The 14,207-nt window shown below is 36.1% G+C and overlaps 1 protein-coding gene across 2 annotated transcripts in view; it reads right to left on the minus strand.

Moving 5' to 3' along the window:
- Positions 1 to 14,207, minus strand: part of gosr1 (golgi SNAP receptor complex member 1) — a 32,318-nt gene continuing 18,111 nt past the window's right edge. For both annotated transcript variants that reach the window (XM_073817992.1, XM_073817991.1), the window contains exons 7-9: positions 7,060 to 7,089; positions 1,947 to 2,029; positions 1 to 757 (exon numbers count right to left, since the gene is read on the minus strand). In XM_073817992.1, coding sequence (XP_073674093.1) covers positions 633 to 757; positions 1,947 to 2,029; positions 7,060 to 7,089 — 238 coding nt within the window. In that variant the 3' untranslated portion in view covers positions 1 to 632. The remainder of the gene's footprint in view (positions 758 to 1,946; positions 2,030 to 7,059; positions 7,090 to 14,207) is intronic.

Consider the following 14,207-nt stretch of genomic DNA (forward strand, 5'->3'; position numbering starts at 1 on the left):
AGAGAAAGGTTAGACATGTCAAGCGATTTTATTTTTGGACTCCCGTTTTCCAACACACCCTTCTTCTCCAGTGTAAAATGTCACTGATGAGAGAGTTTAGAAATATCTAAAAAATAGAAGCTTTAGAGGACGGACCTCTAGTGTTTGACACACATTTTTAATATCCTGTATATGAATAATTTATTAATTCACAAAGTACACAGCATGATGAGAATCCCTCTTACTAAAAGGATCATCAAATTAAAACCCTCTTCCGATTAATAACATACAGGAACAGCACAATGCCAAGTCGATGCTTCGCAGCATCGCTCTCGTCTCAAAGCCATTGTGTTATAATATGCTCTTTGAAATCTATTCCTGTTAGTAATTTGGTCTCCGGTCCCAGTTCACATCCGAACAGCGCATTGTTTGTAGTACAGAAAAAAAAAAAAAGGCTGTTAGAGCTAAACCCCTCCCAATGCTAAATACAAATAAGGTCCATGCTGGCCACAATCAATTCTGTTACCAGACTAGGCCAGGTGGGCTTCTGCTTTGTGGCCCCAATGGTCCGCCTCTCATTGAGCCCTTTCTCAAGGCTTTGCCACTGCTCTGCAGAACACCCCCCAAAAGAAGTTGGTTAGCTCCCCTGTCCGTCAGTGAAACGCATATAGCAACAGAAGGATGGTGCAGATGCCGATGACTCCTCCCAGAATTAATGAGTCCCGTCTCTTCCTTAAGTTGATCCGCTGTATAAGGTTATTGATGGCAGGGAAACGATCTGAAGTAGGGGTTAGTTAAGGAAATACAGGGATTCAGCAGATTGCCTTTCCTTAAATACAGTCATCAAGTTTAAAAAAAAAAAGGTTTTTGTAACACAACATGGTCCTGTCCTATATAAATGTGGCCTTTTACAATTCAGGTATTACACTGTAAAAAACATTTTGTTGAGTCAACTTAAAATTATTTGTTACCTGGCTGCCTTAACATTTTTAAGCTCAGTCAATTTAAAAAAAGTTTAGTCAACATGAAATGTTACGTTGTACTAAGTGACAACTTTGATATTTGAGTTGATTCAACTGGTTAATTTACCCAGTTTTTAAGTTTAACACCCATTTTTAAGTCAACTCAAATATCTAAGTTGTCACTTAGTACAACTTAACATTTCAAGTTGACTAAACTTATTTGAGTTGACTGAACTTAAAATTAGGGCAGCAGGGTAACATTTTAGGTTGAATCAAGGTTGTTTTTTGTTGTTGTTTGTTTTGTTTTGACATTAGATTTATCAGTGTTAATAAATGATTTGTGTTTTTAACCTAGGAAGTATAGGGTAAATGAGCATGTACATTTACACTATCAGTCAAAAGAGTTTGATGTGTTTATTTAAGTCTCTTCTGCTCACCAAGCCTGCCTATATTTAATCCAAAGTATACACAGTACAATTTTAAATATTAAAAAAGTAACATTTTTAAATTGATTTACTATTTAAAATAACTGTTTTCTATTTAAATATATTTTAAAATGCAATTTATTTCTGTGATCAAAAATGCATTTTCAGTCACAGTCATACTTTTATTTAGCAAGGATTTTTCTCAATCAAAAGTGATGATAAAGATAAATACTGTTCTTCTGAACTTTCTATTTGTCAAAGAAACCTGAAAAAAATCTACTCAGCTGTTTTCAACATAATAATAACAATAATAATAATAATAGTAATAAATGTTTTTAAGTAAAAATATTTAAATATTTTACTGTTTTTGCAGTACTTCAAATCAAATAAATGCAGTCTTGGTGAGCAGAGGAGACTTCTTTAAAAAACATTAAAAATCTTACTGTTCAAAAACTTTTGACTGGTAGCGTACATATTCAAAGTAGGCAGACACCAAAAAAAAAAAACCATAATCAATATAGCAGTAATACATTATGCAACTCTAATGCATACATATGCTCCTCGTAGAAATCAAGGATACTGGCCAGGGTGTTGACCCTGCTCTGTATAGACTTCAAAAAACCTCGCTGGGAGGTCATGTTCTCCTTGGTTGCCATTGCAATGCTGTGGACAAAAAAAATGATAAATGTAATATATAGTTGCAAGCAGTAAATACCATGGTTCAAGCACTTAAAAGCCATTAAGCACATATTAGAATGAGGAGCTGTATGTGTGCATATTTGAACATTTTAGTAATAGAAATACAGTATATAGAAAGGCTTTTGGGTAGATGTAGACACGCCTCCTTTACTGAACAACCGGGTTGTACCCAAAGGGTAACATTTTTTGGATAATTATTAACCTAGAGAGTCCAGAGAATTGTACAGCAGTGAAAAACCTAGGACTAGTTCGCAAAAGTTTTTTTTTTTTTTTACAATATAGCCAACAATACATTGTATGGGTCAAAATTATAGATTTTTCTTTTATGTCAAAAATCATAAGTATTTTAAGTAAAGATCATGTTCCATGAAGATATTTTCTAAATTTCCTATCAAAAATATATCAAACTTAATGTTTAATTCATAATATGCATTGTTAAAAACTTTATTTGCACAACTTTAAAGGTTATTTTCTCAATATTTTGATTCCAGATTTTCAAATAGTTGTATCTCGGCCAAATATTGTCCTATCCTAACATTATTGGAAAGTTTATTTATTCAACTTTCAGATGTCAAAGAATTGACCCATATGACTGTTTTTGTGGTCCAGGGTCACAAATGGTTGCGTAGTTATAGACATTATTATGTTTTTTTCCTCTTATAGCACCACCAAATGGCCAGGTTCTGCGATTTTTTCACGTGACCTCAGATTAAGCACTTACGTAAGTGTTCTGAGTTTGGCAACGATATCTCACTCCATTCAAAAGTTATAGCCATTTTAGTAAAAATGGTATTTCACCTTTTGAATGTTTTGGCGTCCATTTGCAATGGCTAATTCTTGACATTCACTCAGATTCAGATAATCATTCTACACTGGTTTGGTTTCGATCAGGCAAAAAACAGGAGTGGTTCGCTAAAGGCGACAATCGAATCACATTTAAGAGTTATGAGCGATTTTGTACTTTTAATCACTATAGCGTCCTTGTCAGGCCATTTGGGGCGAGCCTTGGTGACTTGTAGGTGGTGTGAGTACTACCATCCCTCCAAGTTTCAAGTCTCTACGACTTACGGTTTAGACTGCCTAATCAGTTTTACATGGTGAATGCTGATCTTTGGCAATTCAAACAATTACAATAGTGATTTAACAGAAAAGTTGATTTGTTAGCACCGGCCCATTACAAAACATTTGCATTGAAAGTGGTCAAAAAGTGCTCCGATCATCGCGTCAAGGGCGCAGCAGCTGTCAGGACTGCAGACTCAGGAAAAAGTCCCTCAAAGAGAGCAAATGTCTTTTTCACTAGGTTTGATTTCAGACAGGAAGGCAGAAGCTGCATTAATCTAAAGCTCCAGAGACGTTAGCCACACGCAGCTAGAAACCAAAAGTATGCAGAAAAGTGACCAACCATTACATATCCATTTCCCTTGACACTGCAGAAAGTGAACACCTCATATTTTGGACAAATCAGAGGTTTTCCTGCAAAAGCCATCATTTGCCCTAGCTTGAGGCATAGTTCCTCCAAAAATGAAAATTGTGTCATCATGTTATTCTAAACTAAATTTCTTTTATGTATTCTCGTTGAACCACTGATGTCACATGGACTATTTTCACAATGTCCTTACTACGTTTCTGGGTCTTGTCAGTTGCATTGCTGTCTATGCAGGGTCAGAAAGCGCTCAGATTTCATCAAAAATCTTAATATGCATTCCGAAGATGAACAAAGCTCTTATGGTTTGGAACGACATGAGGATGAGTAATGACAGAATTAAATTTTTTGGGTGAACTATCCCTTTAATTATGCATTGTTAAATGCTTTAATTACACTGTGGGTAAGTCCGGTCCGACCACTTATTTGTTTTTTTCAGTTGAGTCGTGTTTTCTTGCTCTTAGAGGAGAAGATTAAATTGCCATGTCACAATACAGCTCTCTCCAACTCGGCAAGTTTGCGAGTGCAAACTAAAGCCTGCCACCCATTAAACTCCTGTCTGCCCTACTCTGCAGAACAAAAGAGTTATATATTATAATATATATATATAAGTGCTCAAGCAGACCTACACCTCAATCACAGGGAACAGAAGAGCTTATCTATCACACCCACATTAAACAGGCCTCAACTAGAATGTGTTTGAGGCCAAACATGTGAAATTAGTGCAAGACAATACCATTTTAAAGCAATGCACTGATGGCAATGCACTGACCATTAGTTGGCAGTTTCTTAATTTTTGAACGCCACTCACACAAACAAGGCAGAAAACATATTAAACAAGACCATGCACCCTAAGGACCAAAAGTGTTTGTCTCTGGTGTTTTGTACTCCCAGGTGCGCTTAGTCACGAACAAGGAGTTATTTTGATAACCAGAGTTTTGCTGTGACACCTCTATACATGCCCTTTAACTGTTTTGACTCTTCTCAGCCCACACTCCTGAGCATCTGTACACCCAAACTTAATCCATCTTCTAAACTTTAGATTTGAGTGTGTATTCTATATTATGTCTTCCAGCATTTGTTTGAATATGCTACCTGCAAGGATGCCTCATAATATTGCTGCTTGTAATAGATGGAAAGCTAATCTGCCATCATTAAAAGAGAAACATGAGCACCCACGCGCCTCAGAGATCGGAGCTATGATGAAACATTAAACAATGAGCTCTCATCTTGGTGGCTCCCGGCTGTGGGTGGTACAAAGGGAAGATAATGATTACACGCAGCTGATATAGCATATTTTTTTGCTTGAATAAGACTGGGGTGGGATAAAAAGAGCTGCACGGACCAAGAGCCGACTTAATTAAGCACCAGTGCTGGTTGCCAGCTGCGGGGTTCCCTTAGGTGCGGCAGTTAAAGTGTAGGATGCTCTCATGCCCCAGCACAGATCTGCAGTGAGGGAAAGACGGCAGTGCCCAACAACATAATATTCGCTACTATAGCACCTCAGGAACAAGGCAAAGCTGGGAGATTCATGCAAATGACACGGTTTTCCTTAAAGCCTGAAATGAAAATTTAAGCACTAAAATTACTAACTGGAAATAAATAACTAAAACTAAAACTAAATTGAACTTAAATATTAATTAATAAAATAGTGCAGTCAAAATTAGCTTAATGCAGGCCATTATTTTTTCAGTTTAACGGCGGTAAAAATATTTAACGCAGGGGCAGGACTAGGGTTGGCCACTCCACTCACAACTGCTGCTTCTGACTTTTTTTTTTCTTGACAAGAAGTGCGCTTATTTAGTCGAAGAATGTATTTATGGCCACATCAAACAGGAGACTTTTTAGAGTTTTTTTCAACTTCACTTCAGCGACAGGTGCTAGTGAAACGAGTGCGGAAATGGTACAGGCGACGAGGAGCTTCAGTAGAACAACAGTGAACTGTTGTTGAAATAGTTGCAATATAAAAGTATATTTCAAAACTTTAATTTTAGGTGTGATTTCAGAACAAAATTGCGATTAATTAGATTTTTTTAATCTATTGACAGCACTAATGAAAAAACACACAACAAAATTACTAAATATAAAACAAATTAAAATATATAAATATAAAACTAAAGCCATTACTATAATACACATACTATAATAATATATAAATAATATTTAAATAACACTGTTTTGGTCTGCATTGAAATTCTTTGTATGGAGAAAGTCATTCTTAAAAAATCCGACAGAAGAAAGATTTGAAATGACATAAGAGTGAGTGAATGACAGCATTTTTATGTTTGAACTTTAAAAGTCTAAATCCACTTTCAGTTTTAATCTAGCAAACTCTAGCAATGGTTCAGTGGTTTGTTGCCCTCCATCAACTGAGATCTTCCTCCTTTCGCTCATAACCCTTGGCAGTAGGGCTGGGCGATTCTTTTGATTAATTCGAATTTACGTTTTAAGACGATTTAATTTTTCAGAACGGAAAACAAATAACGCGTTCTGGTAAAATAACACGAGTCACTAAGGGGACATGATTAGCTGCTTGCTAGCAAGTTAGCCTGTTACATTACAGTACATACATACAGTACATACAATTTAGGGTGACCATATTCTGAGAATCCAAAAAGAGGACACCCTCCCCAGGATGGGCTTGACTCCAAGTGCTCAATAATGAGAAAGCGCTTTTGGAAATCAAACACTTTAAAAAAAATTCTCTTTCAGTTTGAACTGAACAAAACTAAGAAAACCTTATTGCCTTGTAAAAAATATCATCTCTCTTAGTCTTTTCTTTTCTTCTGTTTGCAAAATGTGAAACTACATTTGCGTTTCGTCAAGTTAGTGACACATAGCTCTTGCAGCGCAGCTCCTCGTTTGTTTGACAATTGGGTCTTTCACGTCATCAGACAGGTACCTCAGAATAATGCCGATGGGCAGTGGCTGCATTTAAAGTGTTGAATTAATGACGCTCAGTGAAATGAGGTAAAAAACCCGGACATTTTATGATATTTTACAAAATCCCCCCGGACATAATTTTATAGCCAAAAAGGAGGACATGTCCGGGTAAAAGAGGACGTATGGTCACCCTAATACAATTTCACTTACCACATCAACAGAGTAGAGAGATGATTGAAGACAATGGCGAATTATTTGCATATCAGGGCTCTAGAGTGCGACCTAATTTCTCAATGGTGCGACTGGTGCGACCAGCCGTTCAAGGGCAAAAAAAACTACTATGTGAGACTATGAAAAAATATTTAGGAGCACCACCAACTTCTGTGGTGGAAAGCAATCACTGATGCAGTTGCAATGTATATTGCAAAATATATGGTGCCCATATATATTGTGGAAAAGCTGGGGTTTCTTTACATGCTAAAAGTAGTAGGGGGGAAAAAATCGATTTAAATCGTAAATCGGATTTTTTGTGAAAAAATCAGGGATTTTATTTTTAGGCCATATCGCCCAGCCCTACTTGGCAGGCTCAGATATTTTAGTGAAATTAATCAAAATGGAAACTTTTGCCATTTTTAAGTGTATAGCCTGTGCAAGACGTGCACAAAGTGTGCATAAAGTTTGGACTTACCTTATTGTGTCATCAATAAGCCGATCTGAGCTGTAAGGAGACAAGAAGAAAAAGAAAGGCATTTAGACTATGATAACCAGATGAATTACTGGAGCCCTCTTTCAAATTTGAGAACCAAGGTGAAAGAATCAATCAATGGCAAACATGCACTGAATGCTGATTACTTTACATTGACACCAGAATGTTTTAACAAATTTGACGATAACTGATTTAAAAAAGCATTACTATTTTCGGCATTGTCCATTGCCTACAGACATAAACACTAAGGCTAAAATATGTGGACACTATATACACACACATACATACATACAGCGCTGCTTGAAAGTTTAGAATTTTCTATATTTCTGCATAAATATGACCCAAAACATCATCAGATCATCATTAAAGTAGACAAAGAAAACCCATTGAAACAAGTGAGAGAAAAAAATTTTCTTTGTCATTTATTTATTGAGAAAAATGATCCAGTGTTACATATCTGTCCGTTGCAAAAGTATTTGAATCTCTTGGATTATCAGTTAATTTAAAGGTGAAATTAGAGTCCATCTGTGAAGATGTGTTTTCACTCAGTGCAATGATTATCAAATGTCTGTACGTGACCTGTTTTATTCAAAGAACAGGGATCTATCAAAGTCTGATCATGTTTGTGGAAGTAAATCATGTCACGAACAAAGGAGATCACTGATAACCTCGGAAAGAGAGTTGATGTTGCTCATCAGGCTAGAAAAGGTTACAAAACCATCTCTAAAGGTCTGGACTCCACAAATCCACAGTCAGACAGATTGTGTAAAAATTTAGGAAATTCAAGACCACAGTAAGGCACAGTATAGACATACACACACTGTGGGAAACAAATAGATTCACAGATCGTCACTGCAGTTATTGCTCAGAAAAGACAATTCTTTTATGTGTCTCTTTCAGGAACAATTTTTCTAATCTTTACTCTTGCATTACTGTCTATACAGGAATGTCTCATTCCCATACCACGGCCATTTTTCTCTCCAAAAAGGAGTTGCAGGCCTGCAGGGTGGGAATGAAATTCTATGCTGGCTCAAAATCACATCCTCCGTCAATTTAGATGACAAAGACTCAGGGCCAGTGAGACCTCAGGGGAAAGAAAGTCCTCAATTCCCAGACAAATGGTTTTCGGTGTGACAGAGAGCTCCAATTTTGATTACACGAGCAAAAATGAGATTGCAAATTCTCCCTCCGACGCCTGTAAACTCTCTCTCTGTCTGCATGGTTTGTCAGCAGCGGTGAAAGAAATCAGGCACACACAAACAGCAGCTGGGAGAATTGAGTCCAATGGTCCATATGCTGCTCAGCCACAGTACTGCAGAACAGGTCTCTGTCTTTACAGGCACATGAACATGCTGCTCCTGCTTATAAATGCTTTGAAGGAAGGAAAGGTGCAGCAAAACTGATGCAAGCAGCTCTGCTCTGTCAAATGGCTGTCATGTTAAGAGCTTATGGCTTTGATTGATCAAGAAGCCAAAACACTGCATTGGCAAAGATGAAGTATCCAATTCTCGGCTAGACTAATCATTATAAATTGTCCCAGTGGGTGCTAATGATGCTGATTTTGCACAGTTTAGTTTGCAATTAGCCAGGCAAATATTAAGCATCCTGTGGGACTCAACTAAACAGGTTCTTTTACCATCATCTGCATTTTAACTTGATAAATAATTAATAAGGCTTCCTTAAGACTCATTAATCTTCATCATCTGTATCAGACATATATCCACCTGCTTTCCTACACAGAAAAAGAATTTCAAAGAAAACAGATCAGCTAGTGAGAAAGTTAGTGAAAGGACAAGGCAAAAACTTCTAGCAAATACAGTCTTCCCATTAAGCCTCATCCATTTCGGCCTCAACAGCAGGGCCATTAGTTCAATTACATTAGCCAGTATCACACATGAATGCCAATCTGAAAATTATGGTGATACAATTTAGGCCTGTAAAGCTTTCAGCAGAGCACATCTAGACTCGGGTTGCTGGTATACACATCTGCACTACAGGGAGTATTTCATTATGAACATGAAAGTCCAATTATTTAATAAACAGTTTGAAAGTTGATATGGAAGTTTAGAAGATGTACACTACCATTCAAAAGTTTCAGGTTGATAAAATATTTTTATATTTCTGAAAGTCTCTTATGCTTACTAAAGATGCATTCATTTGATCAAAAAATACAGTAAAAACAGTAATATTGTGAAATAGTAATAGTTTTATTTTAATTTATTACACTGCTCACTGGAATACTTAACTATGATTGGTCAGTCGTAACATTCCAAGGTGTTTTTCCCTGACAGCAACCGATTGATAACAGCCCCTTTCACACAGTAATACCAGTAAATTGCAATAAAATTACCAGAACGACTTAACAAAAATGCACTGTTCACACAGGCACTGACATTCCATCTTTTTACCAGTAAAGCAGCATTCACACATCATTTTCAAAATACAGGTAAATTCTGTGACATCATTAACCAGAAAATACCTCTAAATGGCTGTGCCTCCTGGTGTTGTGTTTGTAAACATCGAGGGATAAATGCGGTTTTTGCAAATGTTTTTATTTTTGGGTCAAAAGTTCACATTCATGCATCTGCTTTTGGCCTGGCGACATCATATTAGAAAACTTCAAACCAAACTACTGAAGATGATGAAGTAGATATCTTACATCAATGCATTCTGAACTCGTACACGGTCATACCGGTAAACTTGTTCTCTGTTCACACAGAGCATATTTACTGGTACTGTTACATCTTCTTGTGCCGGTAAATTGCCAGAAAAAAATTACCAGTATTTTTGAAAAGGTCCTGTTCATACATGATCTCTTAATGGTGATTTACTTGTACTTTACCAGTAAAGGTTTTATGTGTGAAAGGAGCTTATGGCAATGCTGAATAACATACCACTTGTCCAGGTATCGCAGACTAACTCTGTCTTGTTTCATACAAATGCAGCTGCTGCCATCTTGTTACAGTTAACAATTGCATTGAAAATTCAATTGGAGGACTTCGACTTACAGTATTAATAGTATCGTAATATTGCTGCTGTGTTCATCTCATTGATATGAAAATCATTTTGTACACTGTAATGGATTCTGAAATAATAAACAGGCAAGACTTTAAGATTTTTATCTCAAATCATTATTTATGGTATTTATGTCTTTAGTAGCATGGGTATATTTGTAGCAATAGCCAAAAATACATTGTATGGGTCAAAAATAAAAATTAGGATTATTTAAAGATCATGTCCCATGAAGATATTTTTTGTAAATTTCCTATCGTAAATATCTCAAAACTTAACTTTTGATTAGTAATATGCATTGCTAAGAACTTCATTTGGACAACTTTAAAGGTGATTCTCAATATTATGATTTTTTTCTGCACCCTCAGATTTCAGATTTTCAAATGGTTGTATTTTAGCCAAATATCATCATATCCTAACAAACCGTACATCAATTGAAATCTGGTCTAATTTTAACTTGTTCACTCGTCTTGGATAAAAGTTCCTTGCTAGCAAGTTTTTTTTTTTTTTTTCACAGATGCTTTGTATTTAGTGAGCTAATAAAATATTTCAACTTAATTGTCTAATTATTTACTTTTATGGGAAATAGCAGTGTGAACCACTTCACGTCAGGGTCCTGATCACCCTGACTGATTTATTCTGCAATAACAACCGGATGGATGTACATTATCCCTTATAAATTTTAAAATGTAATTTATTCCCTTGATGGCACAGCTGAAATTTTAGTGTCACATGATGCTGTGTGTTCAATATTTTCATGGTAACCATGATACATCAAGATAATTTGATGAAAAACTGCATTTATTTGAAATCTTGTGTAACATTATAAATGTCTTTACTGTCACTTTTGATTACTAGTGTCCTTGCTAAATAAAAGTATTAATTCCTTAACAAAAAAAAAACAAAAAAAAACACAGAAAAAAAAATAAATAAAAATCTCACTGACTCCAAACTTTTGAACAGTAGTGTATATTAATATAAGTAGTGTATATTATATAAAATAAGGAAAAGTGATTTACTATTCATTCCAGGAATCATACACTGAACAGCGTTGTTTAGAAATGATGCTTAACCCATAACACTCCCCCGTTCACCTGAGAAACACACAAGAGATGTGTAAATGGCCTGGTGTATAGTCCTATTCCACAGGGCCCAATAACCATCCCCTACAGACACACACAGAAATGTGTGTCATACCCCATAGCCCTCTTGAGGCTTGTGTTTCAAGAGGTGCTCATTGCAAACAATGTACTCAGCATTTTATTCCCCAGATAGGATTGATACTGATAATGTTTCAGAGAAAAGATGAAACACAAAAAGCAGTCAGTCATTAGATCACCGTCTCCAAAGTATGAACTCAAGTATGAGCGAATCTGATATGATATTCTTGGAAAATCACCTGTTTACAATCAAACTAAATGTGAATATGTAAGATTGTAAATAATATGACAAGAATTTAACTTTTAAGCTAAGATCTAAATGTCCAAAAAAATACTTTAACCTAAAATTAAATATACTAATCTAAATTAATCTTAAAATCTCTTCACCATTAATATATGCAAACGCATGCAGCACACCACTGGCACTGTACTGACGCACAGCCTTTTTAGGGTAAGCCATTTCCATTTCAGCCGTGGACAGCTGACATGGGGTGACCGTGTTGGTTTTACCCATCTATTACCAGGTTTGCGCTATAAAATGTTCATTGCTGCATCAGGGAGGGGCGTCAAGGTCCAATTCTTGCTGTGTTTTTACAGGCTGAGTCAAGCCCTAGATGTAGCTGAAGGATTTACTGTAGTTCTTTATCAGCTGTGGAAAGATGTCAGTGTATGGTGCAATGTATGAGACACAAAGACTCCACTTTTCCACCTTCAGCTATAATGTTTTCTGCAGCTGTTACTTGCAGCTAAGAAGAACAATTTTGGTTCATACTGAAATGCATCAGTGCTAGCATCATGCTCCTGGTTTAAAAACTATGAAACAATCTAGTAAAGCATCCTGTTCCAACTACAATACCAGTCAAAAGTTTGGACACACGTACTCATTCCTTATAAGTGGGGCTTGCGTTATTAAAACATCACAATTAGTATTGCTCTGACTTTTTTTTTTTTTTAATCCTTAACCCTTGTAACCCAACGTTGGGGACATGATACCTTTAAATCATGTGGCTGTAAATTTGCCTGCACAGGCAAATTTTAACATTGTGGCTCTGTAGTTTTTAATGGCAAACATCACTCATATTTACTCAATTTTTGTATATTTGTCTTGATTTGCATTTTTTCTTCAAAGTAATAGTAACTTCATAATTTTTTTTTACATGTGCATATGATATATATATATATATATATATATATATATATATATATATATATATATTAGTGGTGGGCCGTTATCGGCGTTAACGTGCTGCGTTAACGTGAAACTCTTATCGCGCGATAAAAAAAATATCGCCGTTAATCTATTCTCAAATTTGGGTTGGGAGCTGGGTCTAAACTACGCAAGCTATGATGACTTTCACCTTGATAGTTTAACGCGGATGTATACCGAAGACTGTAGAATATGGTCGCGCGTTTAAGTCTCCTCCGCCAAAACACAGACGGGATCACGTCCTCCATTCATAAAAACAGAATCTACTATAGCGAAATGCCACGTAAATTCGTCGTTTTTTGGATTCATAAATCAAATGTTGGTCAGTCACTTAATTCAAATCGCGATATGGACTAGTGTATGTGAAAACTGAAATGCAAAAAGACCGTTTTAATATGAATCCGATATGTTCCGTTTGCCTAGCTGTATGTATGCATTGCGGAGACGAGCTTTTACTACACGCATACTGAAACACACGTGACGCTCCCGCTAATTTTTGGCTTTTTCATCTCACATGAACAGATAAACTCAATCTCCCAAACTGCTGTAAGTGTCACTTTTACCGTTTCATTTGAGAAAACTAGCATCATATCATACTCTATGACACAGAAACTTCACGGCAACCTGTCAAAATAAAAGTACGGTGTAACATCTAATGGGCTGGGTAGGTGTTGACGTAAAAAAAAACACACAATCTAATAGGGAGAAAAAATAATTTCAGTGTTAGTTAGTAAACACAAGTACATCTAATTGAACATAATTTATTTTCATCAACAAATTATCATAGAACAGCTTTATGAGCTTTATGATCCATTCTCAAAGACTTTAAGTCATTATTTGGGTAGCACACATATTCTGAATGCCTTCAGCAGAATTCAAATTAGCCATTTTAATCTAGATTAATCTAGATTAATTCCAAGATTTAATCTAGATTAATCTAGATTAAAAAAATTAATCTATGCCCACCCCTAATATATATATATTAGTGGTGGGCCGTTATCGGCGTTAACGTGCTGCGTTAACGTGAAACTCTTATCGCGCGATAAAAAAAATATCGCCGTTAATCTATTCTCAAATTTGGGTTGGGAGCTGGGTCTAAACTACGCAAGCTATGATGACTTTCACCTTGATAGTTTAACGCGGATGTATACCGAAGACTGTAGAATATGGTCGCGCGTTTAAGTCTCCTCCGCCAAAACACAGACGGGATCGCGTAGTCCTCCATTCATAAAAACCGAATCTACTATAGCGAAATGCCACGTAAATTCGTCATTTTTTGGATTCATAAATCAAATGTTGGTCAGTCACTTAATTCAAATCGCGATATGGACTAGTGTATGTGAAACCTGAAATGCAAAAAGACCGTTTTAATATGAATCCGATATGTTCCGTTTGCCTAGCTGTATGTATGCATTGCGGAGACGAGCTTTTACTACACGTATACTGAAACACACGTGACGCTCCCAGTAATTTTTGGCATTTTCATCTCACATGAACAGATAAACTCAATCTCCCAAACTGCTGTGAGTGTCACTTTTAACGTTTCATTTGAGAAGACTAGCATCATATCATACTGTATACACAGAAACTTCACGGCAACCTGTCAAAATAAAAGTACGGTGTAACATGTAATGGGCTGGGTAGGTGTTGACGTTAAAAAAACAATCTAATAGGTAGAAAAAATAATTTCATTGTTAGTTAGTTAGTAAACACAAGTACATCTAATTGAACATAATTTATTTTCATCAACA

This window comes from Garra rufa, chromosome 14 (assembly GCF_049309525.1).
Source record: "Garra rufa chromosome 14, GarRuf1.0, whole genome shotgun sequence".
In the NCBI taxonomy this organism is placed as follows: Eukaryota; Metazoa; Chordata; class Actinopteri; order Cypriniformes; family Cyprinidae; genus Garra; species Garra rufa.